This window comes from Macaca nemestrina, chromosome 14, assembly GCF_043159975.1.
Source record: "Macaca nemestrina isolate mMacNem1 chromosome 14, mMacNem.hap1, whole genome shotgun sequence".
In the NCBI taxonomy this organism is placed as follows: domain Eukaryota; kingdom Metazoa; phylum Chordata; class Mammalia; order Primates; family Cercopithecidae; genus Macaca; species Macaca nemestrina.
Genome location: NC_092138.1, coordinates 110,448,250 through 110,471,351, shown reverse-complemented (window position 1 = coordinate 110,471,351; position 23,102 = coordinate 110,448,250). Strand labels below are relative to the sequence as shown.

The 23,102-nt window shown below is 51.4% G+C and overlaps 2 protein-coding genes across 13 annotated transcripts in view; one reads left to right on the top strand and one right to left on the bottom strand.

Annotated features, from left to right (window-relative positions):
• Nucleotides 1–8,683, bottom strand: part of LOC105463978 (coenzyme Q4) — a 20,275-nt gene extending 11,592 nt beyond the window's left edge. For 4 of the 9 annotated variants that reach the window (XR_011612879.1, XR_011612880.1, XM_071078410.1 and 1 more), the window contains exons 1-3: nucleotides 8,506–8,683; nucleotides 8,281–8,418; nucleotides 5,247–5,349 (exon numbers count right to left, since the gene is read on the bottom strand). Coding sequence is in view for 6 of the 9 variants with exons in the window: in XM_071078410.1 (XP_070934511.1) it covers nucleotides 5,249–5,349; nucleotides 8,281–8,418; nucleotides 8,506–8,683 (417 nt within the window). In the remaining 3 variants the exon portion in view is untranslated. Of the gene's footprint in view, nucleotides 1–1,282; nucleotides 1,485–3,996; nucleotides 5,350–5,886; nucleotides 5,984–8,280; nucleotides 8,419–8,505 lie in introns of those variants that run through there. The other 5 variants (XM_071078406.1, XM_071078407.1, XM_011711525.2 and 2 more) reach the window with 3 other exon arrangements.
• Nucleotides 2,686–23,102, top strand: LOC105463979 (TruB pseudouridine synthase family member 2). 4 transcript variants are annotated; one of them, XM_011711529.3, is made up of 8 exons: nucleotides 2,686–2,710; nucleotides 9,713–9,844; nucleotides 13,684–13,758; nucleotides 15,279–15,340; nucleotides 17,303–17,384; nucleotides 20,634–20,706; nucleotides 21,203–21,339; nucleotides 22,326–23,102. In XM_011711529.3, exons 2-8 carry the CDS (start codon nucleotides 9,772–9,774, stop codon nucleotides 22,649–22,651), a joined length of 828 nt encoding a protein of 275 aa, XP_011709831.1. In that variant the 5' UTR covers nucleotides 2,686–2,710; nucleotides 9,713–9,771; the 3' UTR covers nucleotides 22,652–23,102. The 4 variants fall into 4 exon arrangements, with proteins under 4 accessions (XP_011709831.1, XP_011709832.1, XP_011709828.1 ...); XM_011711530.2 differs by lacking the exon at nucleotides 2,686–2,710 and adding an exon at nucleotides 8,837–8,968; XM_011711526.3 differs by lacking the exon at nucleotides 2,686–2,710 and adding an exon at nucleotides 9,008–9,150.

Here is a 23,102-nt window from a genome sequence, read left to right as displayed (position 1 = left end):
TTTTTTTTTTTTTTTTTGAGACGGAGTCTCGCTGTGTCACCCAGGCTGGAGTGCAGTGGCGCGATCTCGGCTCACTGCAAGCTCCGCCTCCCGGGTTTACGCCATTCTCCTGCCTCAGCCTCCCAAGTAGCTGGGACTACAGGCGCCCGCCACCACGCCCGGCTAGTTTTTTGTATTTTTAGTAGAGACGGGGTTTCACCATGTTAGCCAGGATGGTCTTGATCTCCTGACTTCGTGATCCACCCGCCTCGGCCTCCCAAAGTACTGGGATTACAGGCTTGAGCCACCGCGCCCGGCCTTCTTTTTTTTTTTTTAATTTTTTATTTTTATTTATTTTTATTTTATTTTTTATTTTTTTATTTTATTTTTTTGAGACGGAGTCTCGCTCTGTCGCCCAGGCTGGAGTGCAGTGGCCGGATCTCAGCTCACTGCAAGCTCCGCCTCCCGGGTTTACGCCATTCTCCTGCCTCAGCCTCCGGAGTAGCTGGGACTACAGGCGCCCGCCACCTCGCCCGGCTAGTTTTTTTTTTTTTTTGAGACGGAGTCTCGCTCTGTCACCCAGGCTGGAGTGCTGTGGCCGGATCTCAGCTCACTGCAAGCTCCGCCTCCCGGGTTCCCGCCATTCTCCTGCCTCAGCCTCCCGAGTAGCCGGGACTACAGGCGCCGGCCACCTCGCCCGGCTAGTTTTTTTTTTGTATTTTTTAGTAGAGACGGGGTTTCACCGTGTTAGCCAGGATGGTCTCGATCTCCTGACCTCGTGATCCGCCCGTCTCGGCCTCCCAAAGTGCTGGGATTACAGGCTTGAGCCACCGCGCCCGGCTTTTTTGTATTTTTTAGTAGAGACGGGGTTTCACTGTGTTAGCCAGGATGGTCTCGATCTCCTGACCTCGTGATCCGCCCGTCTCGGCCTCCCAAAGTGCTGGGATTACAGGCTTGAGCCACCGCGCCCGGCCCTTTTTTTTTTTTTTTAAGTAGAGATGGGGTTTCACCATGTTGGTGTGGCTGGTCTCAAACTCCTGACCTTGTGTTCCACCCGCCTCGGCCTCCTGAAGTGCTGGGATTACAGGCGTGAGCCACCACACCCGGCCACTCACATTTTTATTTTTATTGACAGTATCAAAATAGCCTGTCTGCTACACACGGGCAGGACTGGCTCTGTTTCGCTTATTCTTTTACCTCCAGTAGCCTGATCCAGGGCCTGGATGAATGAACATCTCTTGAACATATGAATAAAAGGCCAGTCCTGGGCACTTTTCTGACCCCAGAACTCTCCTCCTCTTACCTGCCCACTACCTCTGAGTACTCAGTAGCACCCATACAGAGTGGGAACAGCCTGGTCTTCCTGTTCCCAAAGAACGGCTTTAGCTTGTTGTGTGAAGCTGAAGGTGATCATAGAGTATCCACCAGGTGCCGGCACCTAGGGTGTCCTTTACAGATATTATCGTATTTCATCCTTGCAATCTTGGAGGTAAATACTGTTATTACTGCAGATATAGATAAAGAAAACAAAGGCCGGGCGTGGTGGCTCATGTCTGTAATCCCAACACTTTGGAAGGCCAAGGCCAGCAGATCACTTGAGGTCAGGAGTTCGAGACCAGCCTGGCCAATATGGCGAAATCCCGCCTATATTAAAAATACAAAAATTAGCCAGGCGTGGTGGCGCACGCCTGTAGTCCCAGCTACTCGGGAGGCTGAGGCAGAAGAATTGCCAGGAGGTGGAGGTTGCAGTGAGCCAAGATTGTGCCACAGCCCTCCAGTCTGGGTGACAGAGTGAGTCTCATAAAAAAAAAAAAAAAAAAAAAAAGGGCCGGGCGCGGTGGCTCAAGCCTGTAATCCCAGCACTTTGGGAGGCCGAGGCGGGTGGATCACGAGGTCAGGAGATCAAGACTATCCTGGCTAATATGGTGAAACCCCGTCTCTACTAAAAATACAAAAAACTAGCCGGGCGTGGTGGCGGGCGCCTGTAGTCTCAGCTACTTGGGAGGCTGAGGCGGGAGAATGGCGTGAACCCGGGAGGCGGAGCTTGCAGTGAGCCGAGATCACGCCACTGCACTCCAGCCTGAGAGACACAGTGAGACTCCGTCTCAAAAAAAAAAAAAAAAAGGAAAAAAAAAAGGAAAACAAGGCTCAGAGAGATAAAGTAATTTGCCCAAGATCACACAGCTAGTAAAGTGGCTGAGTCAGCATTTGAAACAAAGTCTGTTGGATTCCAAAGCCAGTGGCCTTAACATCCATTACCAAAGCCAATAAGTGCCCTGGGAAGATGTATGTGAGGTCCTCTTACTTCTGATGAGGAATCTGAGACTCAGCAAGGTCAAAGGATTTATCCAGGCTTGTAAAGCTGGGAAGTGAGCCAGGATTCTCATTCAGGCTCCTCCTAATTCTCAAGCCCATGCCTATAGTCTTGATACTACAAGATGACTATACCTCTCACCAAAGTCAGCCTCAGGGAAGGGAGGGTAGCCTCACCTTGAACCTTTATCTAAATCTCTGCGGGGACAAAGGTACTCCTTCACATTCCATGAGCTGCTGATTTCCTTGCTCTACAAGTGTCACAATCGCCAGTGCCATCACAAGTGGGGCTGTGGCTGAGCAAGGTGTCCTGGCAGTCCCATCCCTGCTAGCCCCTCCCCTCCACAGCAACAGGGCTAAAGATGGGGAAATTCAGAAGACTTCCCTCCCTGTGTGGCACTTCAGGCAGGTCACCCTGGTGAGTTTCCCACTGATGAGATGACTTGCATCCTGGTGAAATCTGAGAGATGGTTTAAAATAGGGCAGGTGATCGCCCTGTCAAGGTAGCTGTGCAGGAGACTGAGGAACAGAACATCGTCTCAGAGACAATAACCATTTAGAGCAGTGGTTCTTAACTGCCCACCAGAGGACACCTGTAATCTCTGGAGACATCTATGGTTGTCACAACTTGCCAGGGAGGGGGTGCTCCTGGCACCCAGTCGGTAGAAGCCACCATTAAACATCCTATCAGGCTCAGGACCGCCCCCACAACAAAGAGTGATCCAGCCCAAACATTAACACTGCCCAGGCTGAGAAACTGTTCTAGGACAACCTTTGGAGACCCCTCACCTCCTCCAGCCTGGCTGGCTCTGGCAGCCAGGCTCGATAGCTATTTGGCAGGGGTGCCTTGATGGGATGTGTCTGTTGGAGGAGGGAGGGAGGATGGGACAGGGACAGGGAAGATGGGCCATCAGGATTCTAAGGTCCTTTACAAATCAGGTCACTTTACTACCCTGCTCAAAACCTTCCACAAGTTACCTACTGCTCCTATTACAAACTACAGACTCCTTCTTCTGGTGGCCTGCAGGGCCCAGCTGGGGCTCCCCTTCCAGCCCACTCACTCCTCTGTGGCCACACTCGTCAACCTTCCTTTTCCTAAACACATGGGGCCTCTGCCCTTGCCATTGCCTCTACTCAGAATGCTCTTTCTCAGCTCTCCACAGGGTTGGCTCCTCCTTACCTTCCAAGTCTCCCCAGAGGAGCCGGCTCTGACCACCCCCTCAGAAGTGGCTGTACCCTTCCCAACACCAAAGTTGTCTTCTATCACACTAACTTGTTCTCTTCATAACTGCTAGAACATAAATTCCACGAAGGCAGGCTTTTTGCTGGTTTTGTCCACTGTATCCCAGCTGCTGACAATAGTGCTGGTATACTTTTTTAAATTTTTGAGACAGGGTCTTGCTCTGTTGCCCAAGCTGGAGTGCAGTTGCGTGATTACGGCTCACCGCCCTTGACCTCCTGGGCTCAACAAGTCCTCCTACCTTAAACTCCCTCCCAGGTAGCTGGGACTATATGGGTATACATCACCATGCCCAGTTAATTTTTACATTTTTTGCAGAGACAGGGTTTCAACATGTTTCCCAGGCTGGTCTCAAACTCCTGGGCTCAAGTGATCCACCCACTTCAGCCCCCCAAAGTATTATGATTACAGACATGAGCCAACATGCAAGGACCAGTGCCAGAATATTCTAATTACTTGGAATATTTTACCTGTATTTCTATATGAATTTTTTTGTTTTGTTTGGTTGGAGACAGAGTCTCATTCTGTCACCCAGGCTGGAGTGCAGTGGCACGATCTCAGCTCACTGCAACCTCTGCCTCCTGGGTTCAATCAATTCTCCTGCCTCAGCCTCCCAAGTAGCTGGGATTACAGGTGCACACCACCTCACCCAGCTAATTTTTGTTATTTTTAGTAGAGAAAGGGTTCCACCATGTTGGTCAGGCTGGTCTCAAAATCCTGACCTCAGGTGATCCTCCCGCCTCAGCCTCCCAAAGTGCTGGGATTACAGGTGTGAGCCACCGTGCCCTCCCTGAAAATTTTTAAAAACTATTTTATTGTCTACCTCTCCAAGTAGAATAGAAATGAGGGCAGGGAACTTGGCTGTCTAGTTCACCATTATATCCCCAGTACACAAAACAATGGATGGGCTGGGCACGGTGGCTCACACCTATAGTCCCAGCACTTTGGGAGGCTGAGGCAGGTGGATCACTTGAGGTCAGGAGCTTGAGACCAGCCTGGTTAATATGGTAAAACCCCATCTCTATTAAAAATACAAAAATTAGCCAGGCTTTGTGGTGTGCACCTGTAGTCTCAGCTACATGGGAGGTTGAGGCAGGAGAATCACGAGATCGCACCACTGCACTCCAGCCTGGGTGGCAGAGTGGGACCCTGTCTCAAAAAAAAAAAAAGATGGCACATGGCAGAGGCTCAGTGAGCTTGCCAATAGTCAGGACGCCCCCTTCCCCCCTCTCCTTGTCCTCCCTGCCTGGGGCTGGAGAGTGCCACACCTGCCATACCATAGGGAAAGCAAAATAAGGGGACACAGTACAGCAGTGAAGAGCATGACCTGGGGTTGATTACTGTTCTCCATTAATACCGGTTATGTGAAATTAGCAAGTTGCTTCACTGCTCTGAGCCTGTTTCCTCATGTACTAAAAGAGGATAATAACAGAACATACTTGACAGGGTTGTGGAGGGATTCACAAGATCACGGATGAGGCTGGCATCAGGCATGCAGTGGAAGGTTAATGAACACTGGCCAGTATTATCATTTGGAGGCATGTTCCCACCCATTTGCCTATCTTATAGAAAATGACAAAGGCTTGGCATGAGCCTGAAGAGGACTCCTGCCGATGGTGGCAGCTCAGGGCTCCTCTTTCCTCAGGGTGTCATGCCTGTGCTATTCCTCTGTCCTGTCTGGTGACTGCCAGGTACATGGAAGCTGAAAACTCACATTCACATCCAGGAAACGGAGATACTCGCGACCCAGGGAGCCTTCTGGCAGGCTCTGGAGCTTGCCCAGGTCGAGGGTGGATGTCGAAATCCGGGGACGTTCCCTGAAAGGCAAGACTTGGGCATTGGGAGGGTGTGGGCAAACGTACATGAACGATCCAACTACAGTGAGCTGAGGGGTGGGAGAATGTACAGAGGAGTAATGTGGCCACCACAAACCTTAATGGAGCACCTACAACTGGCTAGGCCAGTGTCAGGGTTAGGATACTACCCCAAACCAAGGACATGGGCAGGGGCACAATCTCGAAAGGAAGACAGTACTCGAATGTGACCAGAGTACTTGCAAAAGGTACTGCAAGGAAAAGGTAAAGCCAGCACGTTATGATAACTTAATGAAGGCACAGAGCCCCGTGGCTGAAACTGGGCCAAGGCCATCACATTGCACAACTCTGAGGTCATCACAGTGTATACACATGTATGTGAATGACACCCCTGGAACTGGGGAGTGCCCAGCCTGTGCAACCATATGTGGCCAGGGTATCAAGAGCTCCCTAGCGGAACAGAACAAATACAATGTGATTCTAGAGAGGTCAGAATACCTAGAGATTGCCCCCAGACCCCCAGGCAGAGCTGGGACCTACTGCAGGATCTGGGCACCCTCTGGATCCCTCCTCATCCGGTCCCTGAGGACCTTCAGGGTGCGGTGTCCTGTGGTCTCCCCTAGAACTGCGACCATGTCTGAAAGGACAGAAACAGGCACAAATGGGGGATGTCACCTTAGGTAAGTTACCTGACCTGGTCTGAGCCTTTGTTTCCTACAGGACAAATTAGGGATAATAGCTAGCTTTTTGTTATAAGGATTCAGGTAAAACACTTAGCAAATTACCCAGCGCACAACAAGGGATCAGTACACATATCTATAGTTCTTAATCTACTGGGGCGGGACAGCTCTGGTTGGCACAACGTTCTAAAGATTTTATAAATCACTTTTCACAATACAATATAATGTCTCCATTGATTGGTAGAGGCTTAGGCATCAGAGATGCTGGGCTATAGCCCAGGTGTGTTCACTATCTAGGTGACCTAGTGCAAATTGCTTCACGTTTCTGTTTTTTTTTCAGACAGGGTCTTGCTCTGTTGCCCCGGCTGGAGTGAAGTGGTGTGATCATAGCTCACTGCTAGGACTACAGCGTGCAGCTAGTTTTTAAAATTTTCTGTAGAGATGAGGTCTTGCTATGTTGCCCAGGCTGGTCTTGAACTTTGGCCTCAAGTGATCCTCCCACCTTGGATTCCCAAATTGCTGAGATTACAGGTGTGAGCCACCACGCCTGGCCTGCTTCACATTTTTCAGCCTCAGTGTCCTAATTTGTGAAGTGCAGACAACACCTTTCTTAGCTGGTTAATGTGAGAAACCATGAAAATCATGCATATATAACACTTACTAGCCAAGTGTAGTGGCTTACACCTGTAATCTCAACACTGGGGGGCTAAGGCAGGAGGATCACTCGAGGCCAAGAGCTTCAGACCAGCCTAGGCAACATGGCAAGATGCTGTTTCTACAAAAAAAAATTGAAAAATTCTCTGGCCGTAGGCCGGGCGCGGTGGCTCAAGCCTGTAATCCCAGCACTTTGGGAGGCCGAGGCGGGCGGATCACGAGGTCAGGAGATCGAGACCATCTGGCTAACACGGTGAAACCCCGTCTCTACTAAAAAAAATACAAAAAACTAGCCGGGCGAGGTGGCGGGCGCCTGTAGTCCCAGCTACTCGGGAGGCTGAGGCAGGAGAATGGCGTAAACCCGGGAGGTGGAGCTTGCAGTGAGCTGAGATCCGGCCACTGCACTCCAGCCCGGGTGACAGAGCGAGACTCCGTCTCAAAAAAAAAAAAAAAAAAAAAAAAAAAATTCTCTGGCCTTGGCCAGGCGTGGTGGCTTATGCCTGTAATCCCAGCACTTTGGGAGGCTAAGGCAGGAGGATCACCTGAGGTCAGGAGTTTGAGACCAGCCTAGGCAACATGGCAAAATCCCGTCTCTACTAAAAATACAAAAATTAGCCAGGTGGCACAGGCCTGTAATCTCAGTACTCGGGAGGCTGAGGCATGAGAATCGCTTGCACCTGGGAGGTGGAAGTTGCATAGAGCTGAGATTGCGCCACTGCACTCCAGCATGGGCCACAGAGCAATACTGTGTCTCAAAACAAAAAACTAGTGGCGACATGGAGATATAGTGTTTTTTTGTTTAAGATAGGGTCTCGCTCTGTTGCCCAGGCTGGAGTGCAATGACGCAAATCACAGCTCACTACAGTCTCGAACTCCCCTGCTCAAATGATCCTCCCATCTCAGCCTGGGAATAGAGCCGCATGCAACCAGGCCCAATTAATTCTTGTATTTTTTTTTGTAGAGATGGGGATTCGCCATGTTGCCCAGGTTGGTCTCAAACTCCTCAGTTCAAGCCATTTGCCCGCTTCGGCCCCCCGATTGGGATTATAGGCGTGGGCCACTATAATAGGACCTGGCCTATTGTTTTTGTTAGTAGGAATAACAGTACTTCCCAGAACTCAAAAATCCTAGGAGACATGAGAAAAACACTGTAGAAACCTAGGATGTTCTAGTCACACATCCAGCAAACATTCATTGAGCATTTACTATGTGCCAGGCACTACCCAGAAGGCTGCAGATACAGTGGAAGGAGGCCGACACGGTCCTTGACCTCGGAGTTGACTTTTTAGTAGAACGTTATAAACTGATCGGTACTTATGAATCATCTAGTTAGTCTAGATGTTCTTACTATGGCTGCATGACAGATTCTCCCAAGTAGTTTAAAAAGACAGACGTTCGGATTCCACGCCCATTTCTCCCTCCATTGCAGATTCAGATTCAGTGCGTTTAGGTGGGATGCAGAAATCTGCATTTTCATAAACGTTCCGAGTGGTTACGAGCCGCAACCAGGTTTGGGTACCCCAACCTAGGCTATGGTCCAGTTACCCACAGGAAACCGCTCCCAGCCGCCCCGACGGGGGCGAGGCGCGGGCGGCCTTACCGTGGCGATAGGGGTCATAGAGCGCCATCGCCGCGGAGCCGGCGGCCAGCAGCGCTTTCTGCAGCGGGGAGGTGGGGATGTGGTGCGAGTACAGCGGGCCGGCGACGGCGCCGTCGCTCCTGGCCCGGAGAGGCATTTCTGCAAGGCAAGAAAAAGGCCGAGGTCAGAGGAGCCGGGCGCCCTCAGGTTCCTTCCCGCCTGCGCCCGGAACCCGGCTCCACTTGCCTGCCGCAAGCCGCGGGAGGCCGGTAAGCCTGCGGAGCCCGCGGAGCCGGCGCAGGACAGGGTTCAGCAGAGTCGCCATGGCAGTGGGAGTCCGCGGAGGATGGGCGGGCACGGAGAACACCGTGAGTCTCTTAGGCGACGGAGCGTCGGAGGGGTCAAACACCACTGAAAAACCCATTCTGACGGCATTGCCAAGGCCTGTCGAGGGGAAACATCGCTGCACGAGCAGAAAGCATGTAGGCCAAGTAGGCGAAGGAAACGCACGCGAACTGTCTACCGTCTACGTCCACCGATACAAGACTCTCGCCATTTCACCTCGCCCCGGAAAGTGTCTGCAAAGGAGACGTAACCACGGTCACTCTGAGGCTCAGCGCCGGGCCCTATTTACTTCTCCACAGCCGGTTTTCCCCGAAGACTATAAAATGCGAACCTCTTCCGGCTGTGGAACATGGCGGCGCCCACGGTAAGGACCACATTTGGGGGCGGGGCCTTGCGGCACTTCCGTCCAGGTCCAGTGGGTGCTGTGATCTTCAAGCATGGGGTCCGCTGGCTTGTCGCGACTGCACGGGCTTTTCGCGGTCTATAAGCCCCCGGGGCTAAAATGGAAGCACCTGCGGGATACAGTGGAGCTACAACTTCTGAAGGGTCAGTGCCTCGAACCAGACCCACATTCCCGCTCTCGTTCTCTTGAAAGTCCATCTCCGTTTCTGGTCCTTCCCTCAAAACAAAATCACGTGACCTATTCGCCTGGGCAGAGCGCTTTCCCAAACGTCTGTTCTCTGTGCTTTCTTACTCCTCACTTTCCTCTGTTTTTCGAGGGGGAAAATGACTCAGTATTGTTCCTTGCCACACCGTTACTACGTTGTAGAGTCTATTTTAATCCGCCTGTTCCTTAACTACTGCTCTTCTGCCCTCTGCACCATGGGCTTCTGCTTTGTCTTCTACATCATACTTCCCTGTTGTCCGGGTGTTTGAACAGAACAAGATATTCCTGGCCAGGCGTCGTCGTGCACGCCTGTAATCCCAACTACTCTGAAGGCTGAGGCAGGAGGATCGCTTAAGCCCAAGAGTTTGACATTACAGTGAGCCATTATGGTGCCACTGTACTCCAGCCTGGGCGACAGAACGAGATCCTGTCTCTTAAAAAATATTTTATATGTACATATATTTGTATGTATGTGTGTATATATTATCTCTGTGTGTACAGGTCTCAATGCCAGGAAGCCTCCCGCCCCTAAACAGCGTGTTCGCTTCTTGCTGGGCCCCATGGAAGGCAGCGAAGAGAAGGAGCTGACCCTCACAGCCACCAGTGTACCCTCTCTCGTCAACCATCCACTGGGTAAGGCAGATTTAAGCAGGATGCTGGGTGTCAGGAAATCCCTGAGCAGAGTCAGTGTCCCAGTGCTCAGACTCCTGTGCCAGGCCCTTGAAGGTCCACAGAGGAGTGAGGTATTAGACCAGGAATTGGTAGACTTCCTTGGAAAGGGCCAGATACTGAATGTTTTTGTTTTCAGGCCATGTGGTTTCTGTTGCAACTGCTCAACTCTGCCAATGTAGTGCAAAACAGCTATAGACAGTATCTAGAGGAGTGAGCCTAGCTGTATTCCGGTAGAACTTTATGAACATTCATATTTTAATTTCAAGTAATTGTCACGTGTCACGAAGTACAGTTGCCCCTGAGTCCATGAGTCCACATCCCATGATCCAGCTTCAGATCAGCAATATTTGGGAGAAAAAAGAAACACAAAGTTCCAAAAAGCAAAACTTGAATTTGCTGTGTACCTAGTACGGTGTTGAATCCACTCAAAGTGATGCATAGGCATCATATTAGATATTGTAAGTAATCTAGCCGGGCGCAGTGACTCACACCTGTAATCCCAGCACTTTAGGAGGCTGAGGCGGGTGGATCACAAGGTCAAGAGATAGAGACCATCCTGGCCAACAAGATGAAACCCTGTCTCTACTAAAAATACAAAAATTAGCTGGGCGCGGTGGCTCACGCCTGTAATCCCAGCACTTTGGGAGGCTGAGGCGGGCGGATCACGAGGTCAGGAGATTGAGACCATCCTGGCTAACATGGTGAAACCCTGTATCTACTAAAAATACAAAAAATTAGCCAAGCGTGGCAGCAGGCGCCTGTAGTCCCAGCTACTTGGGAGGCTGAGGCAGGAGAATGGCGTGAACCTGGGAGGCAGAGCTTGCAGTGAGCCGAGATCACGCCACTGCACTCCGGCCTGGGCGACTGAGTGAGACTCCGTCTCACTCAAAAAAAGAAAAAATACGAAAATTAGCCAGGCGTGGTGGTGGGCGCATGTAGTCCCAGCTACTCGGGAGGCTGAGGCAGGAGAATCACTTGAACCTGGGAGGCAGAGGTTGCAGTGAGCCGAGATTGCGCCACTGCAAGCCAGCCTGGCAACAGAGCGAGACTCCACCTCAAAAAAAAAAAAAAGTAATCTAGAGATGATTTAAAATATGTGGGAGGGCCAGGCCCAGTGGCTCATGCGTGTAATCCCAGCACTTTGGGAAGCTGAGGTGGTGGATTATTTGAGCCTAGGAGTTTAAGATCAGCCTGGGCAACATGGGGAAACCCTACTTCTACCAAAGAATACAAAAATTAGCCAGGCATGGGTGGTGCGTGCATGTAATCCCAGCTACTCAAGAGGCTGAGGCAGGCGAATCGCTTGAATCCGGGAGGCGGAGGTTGTAGCGAGCCAAAATTGCACCACTGTACTCCAGTCTGGGTGAGAGTGAGACTCTGTCTCAAAAAAAAAAAAAAAAAAAAAAGGGGGGTGGCCAGGTGTGGTGGCTCACTCCTGTAATCCCTGCACTTTGGTAGGCTGAGGCGGGTGGATCACTTGAGGTCAGGAGTTTAAGACCTGCCTGGCCAACATGGCAAAGCCGTGTCTCTACTAAAAATTAGCTGGGCATGGTAGCATGCACTTGTAATCCCAGCTACTCAGGAGGCTGAGATACGAGGAGTCACTTGAACCTGGGAGGCGGTGGTTGTGGCGAGCCAAGATTGTGCCACTGCACTCCAGCCTGGGCAAAAGAGTGAGACTGCCTCAAAAAAAAAAAAAAAAAAAAGTATATGGGACGACATACTTAGGTTATATGCAAATACTATGCCATTTTATATCAGGGACTTGAACATCTACAAACTTTGGTATCTGCAAGGGATCCTGGAACCAATCCCCCTGGATACCGAGGGACAACTGTAGTGTTCTATTTATTTAGAGACAAGGTCTCACTCTATCACCCAGGCTGGAGTGCAGTGGTGAGATCTCAGCTCACTGAAACCTCTGCCTCCTGAGTTCAAGCGGTCTTCCCACCTAAGCCTCCCGAATAGCTGGGACTACAGGCACAGGCCACTATGCCTGGCTAATTTTTGTATTTTTTGTAGAGATGGGGTTTTCTCATGTTGCCCATGCTAGTATTGAACTTCCGGGCTCAAGTGATCTGCCTGCCTTGGCGTTATAAGCGTGAGCCCCTGCAACTGGTCTCTTGATTTATTTTGAACCGTTAAAAAATGGAAAAGCCATTCTTAACTCATAGGCCACAAAAAACAAACAAGCTGGGTGGGGTGACTCTTTCCTGTAATCCCAGCACTTTGGGAGGCTGAGGCGGTTGGATCACTTGAGGTCAGGAGTTCAAGACTAGCCTGGCCAACATGGTGAAACCCCATCTCTACTAAAAATACAAAAAATTAGCTGGGCATGGAGGTGGGTGCCTGTAATCTTAGCTACTCGGGAGGCTGAGGCATGAGAATTGTGTGAATCTGGGAGATGGAGGTTGCAGTGAGTTGAGATCACGCCACTGTACTCCAGCCTGGGCGACAAAGTGAGACTCCGTCTCAAAACAAAACAAAACAAAACAAAAACCAAAAGAAAAACAGTCTTCAGGATTTGACTTGTGGACTGTAGTTTGCTGACCCTTTTTCTATTCTGGGACTCCAGGTGAGAAATGAGACCCTAGGTAGAAGTCCTAAGGTGGGGGTTTTGGGTTTCTGGGAAAGAATGATTTCCCAGAAAAATCATTCTGAGCCACCGTGCCCAGCCAAAAGAGTGATTTTTTTTTTTTTAAGACGGAGTCTCGCTTTGTCACCCAGGCTGGAGTGTAGTGGCGATATCACAGCTCACTGCAAGCTCCACCTCCTGGGTTCACGCCTTTCTCCGGCCTCAGCCTCCTGAGTAGCTGGGACGACAGGCGCCCGCCACCACGCCTGGCTAATTTTTTGTATTTTTAGTAGAGATGGGGTTTCACCATGTTAGCCAGGATGGTCTTGATCTCCTGACCCCGTGAACCGCCCGTCTCAGCCTCCCAGAGTGCTGGGATTACAGGCGTGAGACACCGCCCCTGGCCAGGAGTGATTTTTTTAGTGAACAAAGTTGCCCAACAATGGAACTGGTTCTGGTAATGTGCCCCCGTCCCTATATGTGATTAAGGCATGTGTCAGGGAATCTAGAGGTTTTACTAGAAACCTCTAAAACGCCTTGGACTTGTGATATTCATTGACTCTATTATATGGTAACAATAAGAAGTATAATGTATTGAGTCGTCACTCCGTACTAGGCATTGTTTTAAGCTTCCCCCAAGTACAATCCACAGTCCTGTGAGATGGGTCCTATTTTCATTTCACAAGAGAGAAAACTGAGGCTCAGTGTTGACATTTAGTAACATAGCCTGGATTCAGTAGGCCCTTAACTACTCTGGATCCTTCCCCTAAATTCCTCTTAATCTATGGAAGTGTAAACACTTCTGGCTCATTCCTGCATTTATTCTTTCAGTAGTTCTTTCCTGAGCAGCTAGTGAGCTGACACACCCAGGTTCTGCCTTAAGGAGCTCACAGCCTCCATTTTCCTCCAGGGACTCTTCGTCAGTAGAGCTGGGCAGGGAAGCCCACACTCCGGACCTTCAGTGTTAGGCCAGTCTTCCTAGAGCCTCTCACTGGCAGACTGATGTAGGCAGAGTAACAGGCATCTTGGGCTGCCCTTTGGATCCCAGGGCACTGAGGAGACCGTTCAGGGTCCCAGATTCCATGACGGGCAAGCCTGAGAGTCTAGCCTGATGCTAGTTTGGACTCCATGAGGCTGCATTCTGAGAACGAAGTCAACATGCAGCCCAAAGCCATCCTGGGGTGGCATTTAGTTGAGAAAATGGACCTCGTTTGTTTCTTTCCAGTATGTGGACCAGCATTCACCCATCTCAAGGTTGGCATGGGACATCGGCTGGATGTCCGGGCTTCTGGAGTACTTGGTAGGTGATGTGAGAAGCCTGGGGATACAGTGATAAGGCTTGAGAAAAGATCCCGGAGCTACCAGGAGCCCAGTCCACTTCTTACCTGGCACCCACGTCCCACCATTCCTCTCCTGCCCTGATTCTTGCCCCAAGGCTGATCAGCTGGGGAGTGGATAGGTGGACGGAGGTAATCACAGGTTAATATCACAGTCACCCACCTTTGTTCAGTGATTCCCACACATGATGTAGTTCGAGGCCCTTTATGCACATTTATTTACTACGACGACTTTATTAGGTAGATACTGTATGATTTTATGGAAGAACAAAGTAGGAGTTAGGTGACTTGTTCTGTGTTCCGTGGCCAGTGAATACCCCTGGTCTGGAGAGGGAAAACCATCATTGCATCATGGGGCAGCCAGGCGCGTGACTCTGGGCCCAATGGCCAGGGCCTGCATGTGGCTGGGGCTGGACACACAAAGCCCTAGTCATGAGCCATCTGTGTCCCCAGGGTCAGGTGGTGCCCACATCCTCCAGCCGCGACAGTCACAGTCCCCTTGTCTTGCTTCCTGAGACACAGGCAGGCAGACATGATCTCACGCCCCCTCTCCCTGTTCTGTCTCCCCACGAGTGAATGCAGGGTCATTCTCTGCCGCAGCCAGAGGGAGAAACAGACCGGGAGAAAGGCAGGAAGTGACCACAGTGGCCACTGTTTATTGGGCCCTTCCTCTGTGCTGACTGCACAGGACCCACAGGAATCAGTATTTTTTTTTTCCCCGAGACAGAGTGTTGCTCTGTCTCCCAGCTGGAGTGCAATGGCGCGATCTCAGCTCACTGGAACCTCTGCCTCCTGGGTTCAAGCAATTCTCCTGCCTCAGCCTCCCGAGTAGGTGGAATTACAGGTGCCTGCCACCACATCTGGCTAATTTTTTTTTTTTTTTTGAGACGGAGTCTCACTCTTGTTGCCCAAGCTGGAGTGCAGTGGCATGATCTTGGCACCACACCTGGCTAATTTTGTATTTTTAGTAGAGATGGGGTTTCACCATGTTGGCCAGGCTGGTCTTGAACTCCTGACCTCAGGTGATCCGCCTGCCTCAGCCTCCCAAAGTTCTGGGATTATAGGCGTGAGCCACTGCGCCTGGCCTTCAGGCAGTATTTTTACCCCCATTTTGCTGATGGGGAACTTGACGCTCAAAGAGGCTACAGGTTATGCTTAGAGCTGCCCCTGATTTGAGTGCAGGTTTCTGTGACTAGGCCAGGGATCTCTTCCTTTGAGGTGTCAGAGTCCCCTGGGGAGCTTGGCAAGGATCCTAGGCCCCCTCCAACCATGAGTCAGATTCAGTGCATATGGGTAAGCCCTAGCAATCTGCATGTGATGCATACCCAGAGGGGCGTATTTGCCCCCTATAGATCTTCTTGCCTTCCTGCTGCCTTTGGCAGCATCAGAAAAGGGAGTATTCTGATGGTGGGGGTAGGGGCGGGAATATTTAGGGGAATGGGAAGGGGGTCCCAGGTGTGAGATGAGGCTGGCTGCTTTTCAGTGCTCGGCGTGGGACATGGATGCAGGCTCCTCACCGATATGTACAATGCTCATCTCACCAAGGTACGAGGGTCTGGGGACAGCCTATTTCTCTCTTGGTCCTTTCCTGGGGGTCACCAGCAGGATTCTGAAGCTTAGAGGATTCCTTCGGGGAGCACCCCAGCCATCAGCAAGCATTTTTTTTAATGATCGTATGCTGCACAGGGGCGGTAATGATGATAATAACTACTGGCGTTAGTGTATGCCAGCCACTCTGTGCCGAGCACTGTATGTGGATTCCCTTAGGGAAGCCTCACAGCCTCCCTGTAAAGTGGAATCTGTTGTTAGCCCCATTTCACAGATGAGAGAACTGAGGCTCAGAGAGGAGATGTCACTTACCCAGGTCACGTAGTTGTTAGGGCTTTAAGAGCTGGCATTTGAACCTAGGTCTCTCCAACACCAGAGCTTGATCATGATGCCATTCCATATTCTGTCCCAAGACTGAGAGGTAGATGTCAGCATCCTGCCCACAAGGGGCTTACCATCCAGAGGTAGGGTTGGGGCTATGGAGCCTGATGCCACAAAGTATGTGCGTAGGTGCCACGTTATGGGGCCCACGTTTTTAGTGGTTAAGAGCACAAATTCTGGAGCCAAATGACTTCAGTTCGAACCCCAGCTTCTACCACTCTGACAGCTGTGTGTCCTTGGGTGGATTACCTAATTACTATCTGTGTTTCTCAGTTTCCTCATCTGTAAAATGGGAATGGGGGCCAGGTGTGGTGGCTCATACCCGTAATCCCAGTACTTTGGGAGGCTGAGGCAGGAGGATTGCTTGAGCCCAGGAATTTGAGGCCATTCTGGGCAACATAGCAAGACTCCATCTCTATTTAAAAAATTGTTTTAGGCCGGGTGCAGTGGCTCAAGCCTGTAATCCCAGCACTTTGGGAGGCCGAGGCGGGTGGATCACGAGGTAAGGAGATCGAGACCATACTGGCTAACACGGTGAAACCCCGTCTCTACTAAAAAATACAAATAACTAGCCGGGCGTGGTGGCGGGCGCCTGTAGTCCCAGCTACTGGGGAGGCTGAGGCAGGAGAATGGCATAAACCTGGGAGGCGGAGCTTGCAGTGAGCTGAGATCCGGCCACTGCACTCCAGCCTGGGCAACAGAGCAAGACTCCGCCTCAAAAAAAAAAAAAAATTTTTTTTTAAATTGTGGCCTGGGCTCAGTGGCTGCTGCCACTTTGGGAGGCTGAGGTGGGTGGATCACTTGAGGCCAGGAGTTCAAGACCAGCCTGGACAACATGGTGAAAACCTGTCTCTACTAAAAATACAAAAAAATTAGGCTGGTGGTGTGTGCCTATCCTCCCAGCTACTCAGTGATCCACGTGCCTCTGTCTCCCAAAGTACTGGGATTATAGGTGTGAGCCACTGTACCCAGCCAATCATTCCTTATCTGTGGCAGATGGGGTTAGCTGCACAGATTCAGAGGAGGGGGAGTTTTTAGAAGCCGGGATGAGGAAGGGCCTGATCTGGGCCATGAAACCTTATTCTATTTAGAGGCGTGGAGAGAATCTGACAGGACATGCTAGAAGGGACTCGGGGTGATAAATTGCCAAGTTAGGTTGGAGAGGAGAGACATGGAGGCCTGGGGTGGCCACAGGGTAGCTGTCAGCGGTCAGCACCTTTGGAGGCTGCCAGTGCTGGTTGTCATGGAAACCAGCCAGCAATCTTGTAGGAAGCCTGCCGACTGGGAGCCAGGTACCATGTCCCGCTGGCTGAATCGGGGCAGCAGCACTGTGAGACTGGCCCTGTTACTGTCCCCAGGTGACGGGAGAGCTTGACTACAAAGAGAGGAAGAGCTGCTGAAGGCCACATGACAGAGCTGGTGCCCTTCTTCATGGGGCTGTGGAGCAACTGGGTGGGGGCTGGGCGCATGAGTTCCCTGAGGGAGACCTGGGGACTCCCCACCTCCAGCCTCTGGGGCAGGGGCTACTAGGGCTTAGAGTGGGGTCACTGATGGATCTTTTCCTCCCTGTCCTTGAAGGATTACACAGTGCGTGGCCTCCTTGGCAAAGCTACAGATGACTTCTGTGAGGATGGGAGGCTGGTAGAGAAGACAACCTATGGTGAGAACCAGAAGTGGCTGCTGCTGCCTCCCTCTGTGTTTGCTTTCCCCGAGTCCTCTCCCTGCCCTAGGCCACACAGGCCCCTTCTCAGTTCCACTCCACACACCAGGCTTGGGCTGAGGCTTTGGCCATGGGATCTGTCCACCAGGAGCACCCTCTACTCCCCTGCTTGCCTGGCTGAAATGTAACATCACTTCCAAAGACCCTCGTTTCTCTCCATCCGTATTGCCAGTCTTTTACCTTTTCCTTTTTTTTTTTTTTTTTTGAGACAAAGTCTTGCTTTGTCACCCAGGCTGGAGTTCAGTGGCACAGTCTTGGCTTGCTGCAGGCTCTGCCTTCCAGGTTCACGCCATTCTCCTGCCTCAGTCTCCTGAGTAGCTGGGACTACAGGTGCCTGCCACCATGCCCAGCTTTTTTTTTTTTTTTTTGTATTTTTAGTAGAGACGGGGTTTCATTGTGTTAGCCAGGATGGTCTCAATCACCTGACTTCGTGGTCCACCTGCCTCGGCCTCCCAAAGTGCTGGGGTTACAGGCGTGAGCCACCGCACCCGGTCTTTCCTTTTCTTTTCTTTTTCTTTCTTTTTTTTTTTTTTTTGAGACGATGTCTTGCTCTGTCGCCCAGGCTGGAGTGCAGTGGCGCGATCTCGGCTCACTGCAATCTCCACCTCCCAGGTTCAAGCAATTCTCCTGCCTCAGCCTTCAGAGTAGCTGACATTACAGGCACACACCGCCACACCCAGCTAATTTTTTGTATTTTTAGTAGAAATGGGGTTTCACCCTGTTGGACAGTCTGGTCTGGAACTCCTGACCTCAGGTAGTCTGCCCGCCTCGGCCTCCCAAAGTGCTGGGATTACAAGTGTGAGTCACCGTGCCTGGCTACTGTTCTAAATTTTAAAAAGAGGCTGGGCACAGTGGCTCATGCCTGTAATCCCAGCACTTTGGGAGGCCAAAGTGGGTGGATTACAAGGTCAGGAGTTTGAGACCAGCCTGGCCGATATAGTAAAACCCTGTCTCTAGTAAAAACGCAAAAATTAGCTGGGCGTGGTGGCAGGCCCCTGTAGTCACAGCTACTCAGGAGGCTGAGGTAGGAGAATTGCTTGAACCTGGGAGGCGGAGGTTGCAGTGAGCCGAGATCACACCACTGCACTCCAGCCTGGCAACAGAGCGAGACTCTGTCTCAAAAATAATAATTATAATAAATAATACAAAAAATTAACAGCATGGTAGTGCATGCCTATAATCCTAGCTACTTGGGAGGCTGAGGCAGGAGAATCACTTGAACCCAGAAGGTGAAGGTTGCAGTTTGCCGAGATCTCACCACTGCACCCCCAGCCTGGGCAACAGGGTGAGATTCCATCTCAAAAAAAAAAAAGGCCATCCCAGCACTTTGGGAGGCCGAGGCGGGCGGATCACAAGGTCAGGAGATCGAGACCACAGTGAAACCCCGTCTCTACTAAAAATACAAAAAATTAGCCGGGCGCGGTGGCGGGCGCCTGTAGTCCCAGCTACTCAGGAGGCTGAGGCAGGAGAATGGCGGGAACCCGGGAGGCGGAGCTTGCAGTGAGCCGAGATCGCGCCACTGCACTCCAGCCTGGGCAACAGCGTGAGACTCCGTCTCAAAAAAAAAAAAAAAAAAAGGCCAGTTCGGCGGCTCACGCCTGTAATCCCAGCACTTTGGGAGGCCAAGGCAGGCGGATTGCCTGATGTCAGGAGTTCGAGACCAGCCTAGCCAACATGGTGAAACCCGTCTCTACTAAAAATACAAAAACTATCTGGGTGTGGTGGCGTGTACCTGTAATCCCAGCTGTTCGGGAGGCTGAGGCAGGAGAATTGCTTGAATCGAGGAGGCAGAGCGTACAGTGAGCTGAGATTGTGCCATTGCACTCCAGCCTGGGCAACAGAACAAGACTCTGTCTCAAAAAAAGAAAAGGCTGGGTACGGTGGCTCACACCTGTAATCCCAGCACTTTGGAATGCCGAGGCAGGCAGATTACAAGGTCAGGAGATTGAGACCATCTGGCCAACATGGTGAAACTCCATCTCTACTAAAAATACAAAAAAAGGCCGGGCGCGGTGGCTCAAGCCTGTAATCCCAGCACTTTGGGAGGCCGAGACGGGCGGATCACAAGGTCAGGAGATCGAGACCATCCTGGCTAACCCGGTGAAACCCCGTCTCTACTAAAAAATACAAAAAACTAGCCGGGCGGGGTGGCGGGCGCCTGTAGTCCCAGCTACTCCGGAGGCTGAGGCAGGAGAATGGCGTGAACCCGGGAGGCGGAGCTTGCAGTGAGCTGAAATCCGACCACTGCACTCCAGCCTGGGTGACAGAGCGAGACTCCATCTCAAAAAAAAAAAAAAAAAAATAGCTGAGCATGGTGGCGTGTACCTGTAGTCCCTGCTACTCGGGAGGCTGAGGCAGGAGAATCGCTTGAACCCGGGAGGCAGAGGTTGCAGCGAGCCAAGATTGTGCCACTGCACTCCAGCCTGGGTGACAGAGCGAGACTCCGTAACCAAAACAAAACAAAACAGCAAAAGAACTTTTAAACACAAGGAAATGATGGATACTGGGGTGTACTTGAGGTAGGGCAGGGTAGACAGAGAGAGAGAAGCAGAAAAGGTAACTATTGGGTACTGGGCTTAATACCTGGGTGATGAAATAATCTATATAACAAACCTCCATGACACATGTTTACCTATGTAGCAAACCTTCACATGTACCCCCGAACCTAAAATAAAAGTTAAAAAGAGAATGCCCTTCCCAGCACTTTGGGAGGCCGAGACGGGCGGATCACGAGGTCAGGAGATCGAGACCATCCTGGCTAACACAATGAAACCCCGTCTCCACTAAAAATACAAAAAAATTAGCCGGGGGTGGTGGTGGCGCCTGTAGTCCCAGCTACTCAGGAGGCTGAGGCAGGAGAATGGCGGGAACCTGGGAGGCGGAGCTTGCAGTGAGCCGAGATCGCGCCACTGCACTCCAGCCCAGGCGACAGAGCGAGACTCCGCCTCAAAAAAAAAAAAAAAAAAAAAGAGAATGCCCTTACAATGCTGAGTCATGTGTATCTTTCTGAGAAGAAGGTCCAGAGCTTTCATGAGAATCTCAAAGGACTCCCAACCACCCCACTATGGGGATCCCTCCAAAACGTCCTGTCTCCATGTTCCAGGGACGGGGCTGTCCTGGGGGGAAGGAGTTTGCTGTAACCAATCCTCAGCAGGTACCTGTGCACTGACAACCACCTGCCTTTTCCAGACCACGTGACCAGAGAGAAGCTGGACCGCATTCTGGCCATGATCCAAGGCTCCCATCAGAAGGCCCTGGTGATGTGAGTGGGGCCCTCAGTGAGGTACTGGGAGAGCAGTAAGTGCCCTTGGCTCCCATAGGCTCCCCCAAACCTAGGGCAGATTCCATGGATCTTGTTTTTAGAGTCCAGAACCAGACGGGAGCTGCTTGTTTCTTTCTTGGCATTAAGAAATGGTTCTGTGTGCCAGGTCTTGGGTTAGCCAATGGGAGGCCAGGAAGAGCAAGAGAACCCAGCTGTCCTGCTGAGATAATATGATTTAATGGCAAGGAAACCATCATCGGAGCACAGAGCCCAAGGGCAAGAGCAGCCAAGGAGTTAAGAACTTGGGCTCTGGAGCCAGCTTGCCTGGGTTTCCTGACTCTGCCAGGCACCTGGTGATGAAGACGGGCAGGAAAGGTGGCTGGAGGAGCCACGGTGGCAGGGCACACAAAGCAAATGAGGAACTTACAGAGAGGCACCTTTCATGCGGGGGAAAGGGTAGGTGGTCTACCCAGCTGCAGCCCCTCCTGATCTGCAGGTACTCCAACCTCGACCTGAAGACCCAGGAAGCCTATGAGATGGCTGTGAGAGGCCTGATCCGGCCCCTGAACAAGTCCCCGATGCTGATAACCGGCATCCGATGCCTCCACTTTGCACCTCCGGAATTCCTCTTAGGTAGGTTGGCCAAGGAAGTTGGAGCAGTGAGATGGGGCCCCTGGGTTTTGGAGTCACTCAGGAATGCTCTTGCAGAGGTCACTGTTGTCTGGCTCAGCTGAGGCCAGCATATGCCGGCCCTGATCTCTGCAGGCCAAGGCATCAGGCGCCGACTTCCTTCCCAGCCCTGGCCTGGACTTGGCTGATGACAGAGCTAACAGAACAAAAGCTCTCCTATCTCTTGCCAAGTCACCCTTGGAAGCCAAACCTTACCAAGCAAAGGTTATATTTAGTGGTTCATTTCCAGAGCTGCCCATGTTTGAAGCTGTGAGGTCTCCATCAGACACCACTCTTACCTCTCCAGTCCCACCCAGCTCAGGCCCTTCTTATCTGTGTTCCTTTTGTCTGTCCCTGCCCCTGCAGAGAGAGCATAACATGTTGGTCGTGTTAATGCCTGCTCCTCTGCTTGAGCACTGAATTCTCTGTTATTAAGCACTTTCTATAAATGATCTTTTTTACTCCTCATAACTGCCATTTTACAGATATGGAAACCGAGTCTTAGTAAAAGGCAGGTTGTAACCTGGGCAACATGGCGAGACCCTGTCTCTACAAAAAATAAGAAATTAGCCAGTTGTGATGGCTCAGAACTGTAGTCCTAGCTACTCTGGAGGCTGAGGCAGGAGGATCATGTGAGCCTAGGAGGTCGAGGCTGCGGTGATCTGTGATCACAGCACTGCACTCTAGCCTGGGTGATGGAATGAGACCCTGTTGCCAAAAAAAGGCAGATTCTGACTTATCAGGTCCCAGTGGGGCCTGAGGTTCTGCAAGTCTAACATTTCAGGTGGCACCCACAGGGCAGGTCCAGTGAATAGCACAACCTGGAATGCTAAGGGGTCTTGCTAAGGTTGTTACACACCTAGGAGGTATCCAAGGGGTGTGGGTGCACAACCACACGCTAGAGGCTGTGCTCTCACCACCATGTCTTTGTCATTGTGTGTCCCTGGCAGAGGTGCAGTGCATGCATGAGACGCAGAAAGAGCTGCGAAAGTTGGTTCATGAAATCGGCCTGGAGCTAAAGACCACTGCTGTCTGCTCCCAAGTGCGGCGCACGCGCGACGGCTTCTTCACGCTCGACAGCGCCCTCCTGAGGACCCAGTGGGACCTGCACAATATCCAGGATGCTATCCGGGCTGCTGCCCCCCAGGTAGCTTCAGAGCTGGAGAAGAGCTTGGGCCCGCAGCTGGACACCAAGGAGCTCCCCAGTCGGGAATGGTCCTGGGAATCCCAGGGCCCGAGCTCTACCTTGGTGCCGGAGAGGGGTGCAGGGCACTGAATGCCCAGGCAGCTGCTGGGGCAGTGAATGGATAAATAGAAGAGCTGCTATGAGCTCGACCTGATAGCTGTGCAGAAAGTGAGAGCAGGAGCACCTTTTCTACGTGTGACACGAAACTCAAGCTGTAACAGAAAGATCAATGGACTTGACCCAACTGAAAAGGAAAAACTTCTGTATGGAGGAAAAGACAGTAAACAAATGACAGACTGATAGAAAGTACTGGCAGGCCAGGCGTGGTGGCGGGCACTTGTAATCCCAGCTACTCCCAAGGCGGAGGCAGGAGAATTGCTTGAGCCCAGGAGTTTTAAGGTTGTAGTGCGCTAGACGGTGCCTGTGAATAGCCACTGCACTCTAGTCTGGGGAACATATGAGATCCCCCCAAATCTCAAAAAAAAAAAAAAATTCCCAATAAACTATGTGCCCATTAAAATTAAAAATTTTTTAAAAATTG

Excerpts from the sequence above, each read along its gene's own strand:
- LOC105463979 (XM_011711526.3), top strand. The coding sequence starts at position 9,042 with ATGGGGTCCGCTGGCTTGTCGCGACTGCACGGGCTTTTCGCGGTCTAT. Across the intron at positions 13,759-15,278 it reads CCGGGCTTCTGGAGTACTTG|TGCTCGGCGTGGGACATGGA; the intron begins GTAGGTGATGTG and ends GCTGCTTTTCAG. Across the intron at positions 21,340-22,325 it reads ACCTCCGGAATTCCTCTTAG|AGGTGCAGTGCATGCATGAG; the intron begins GTAGGTTGGCCA and ends TGTCCCTGGCAG.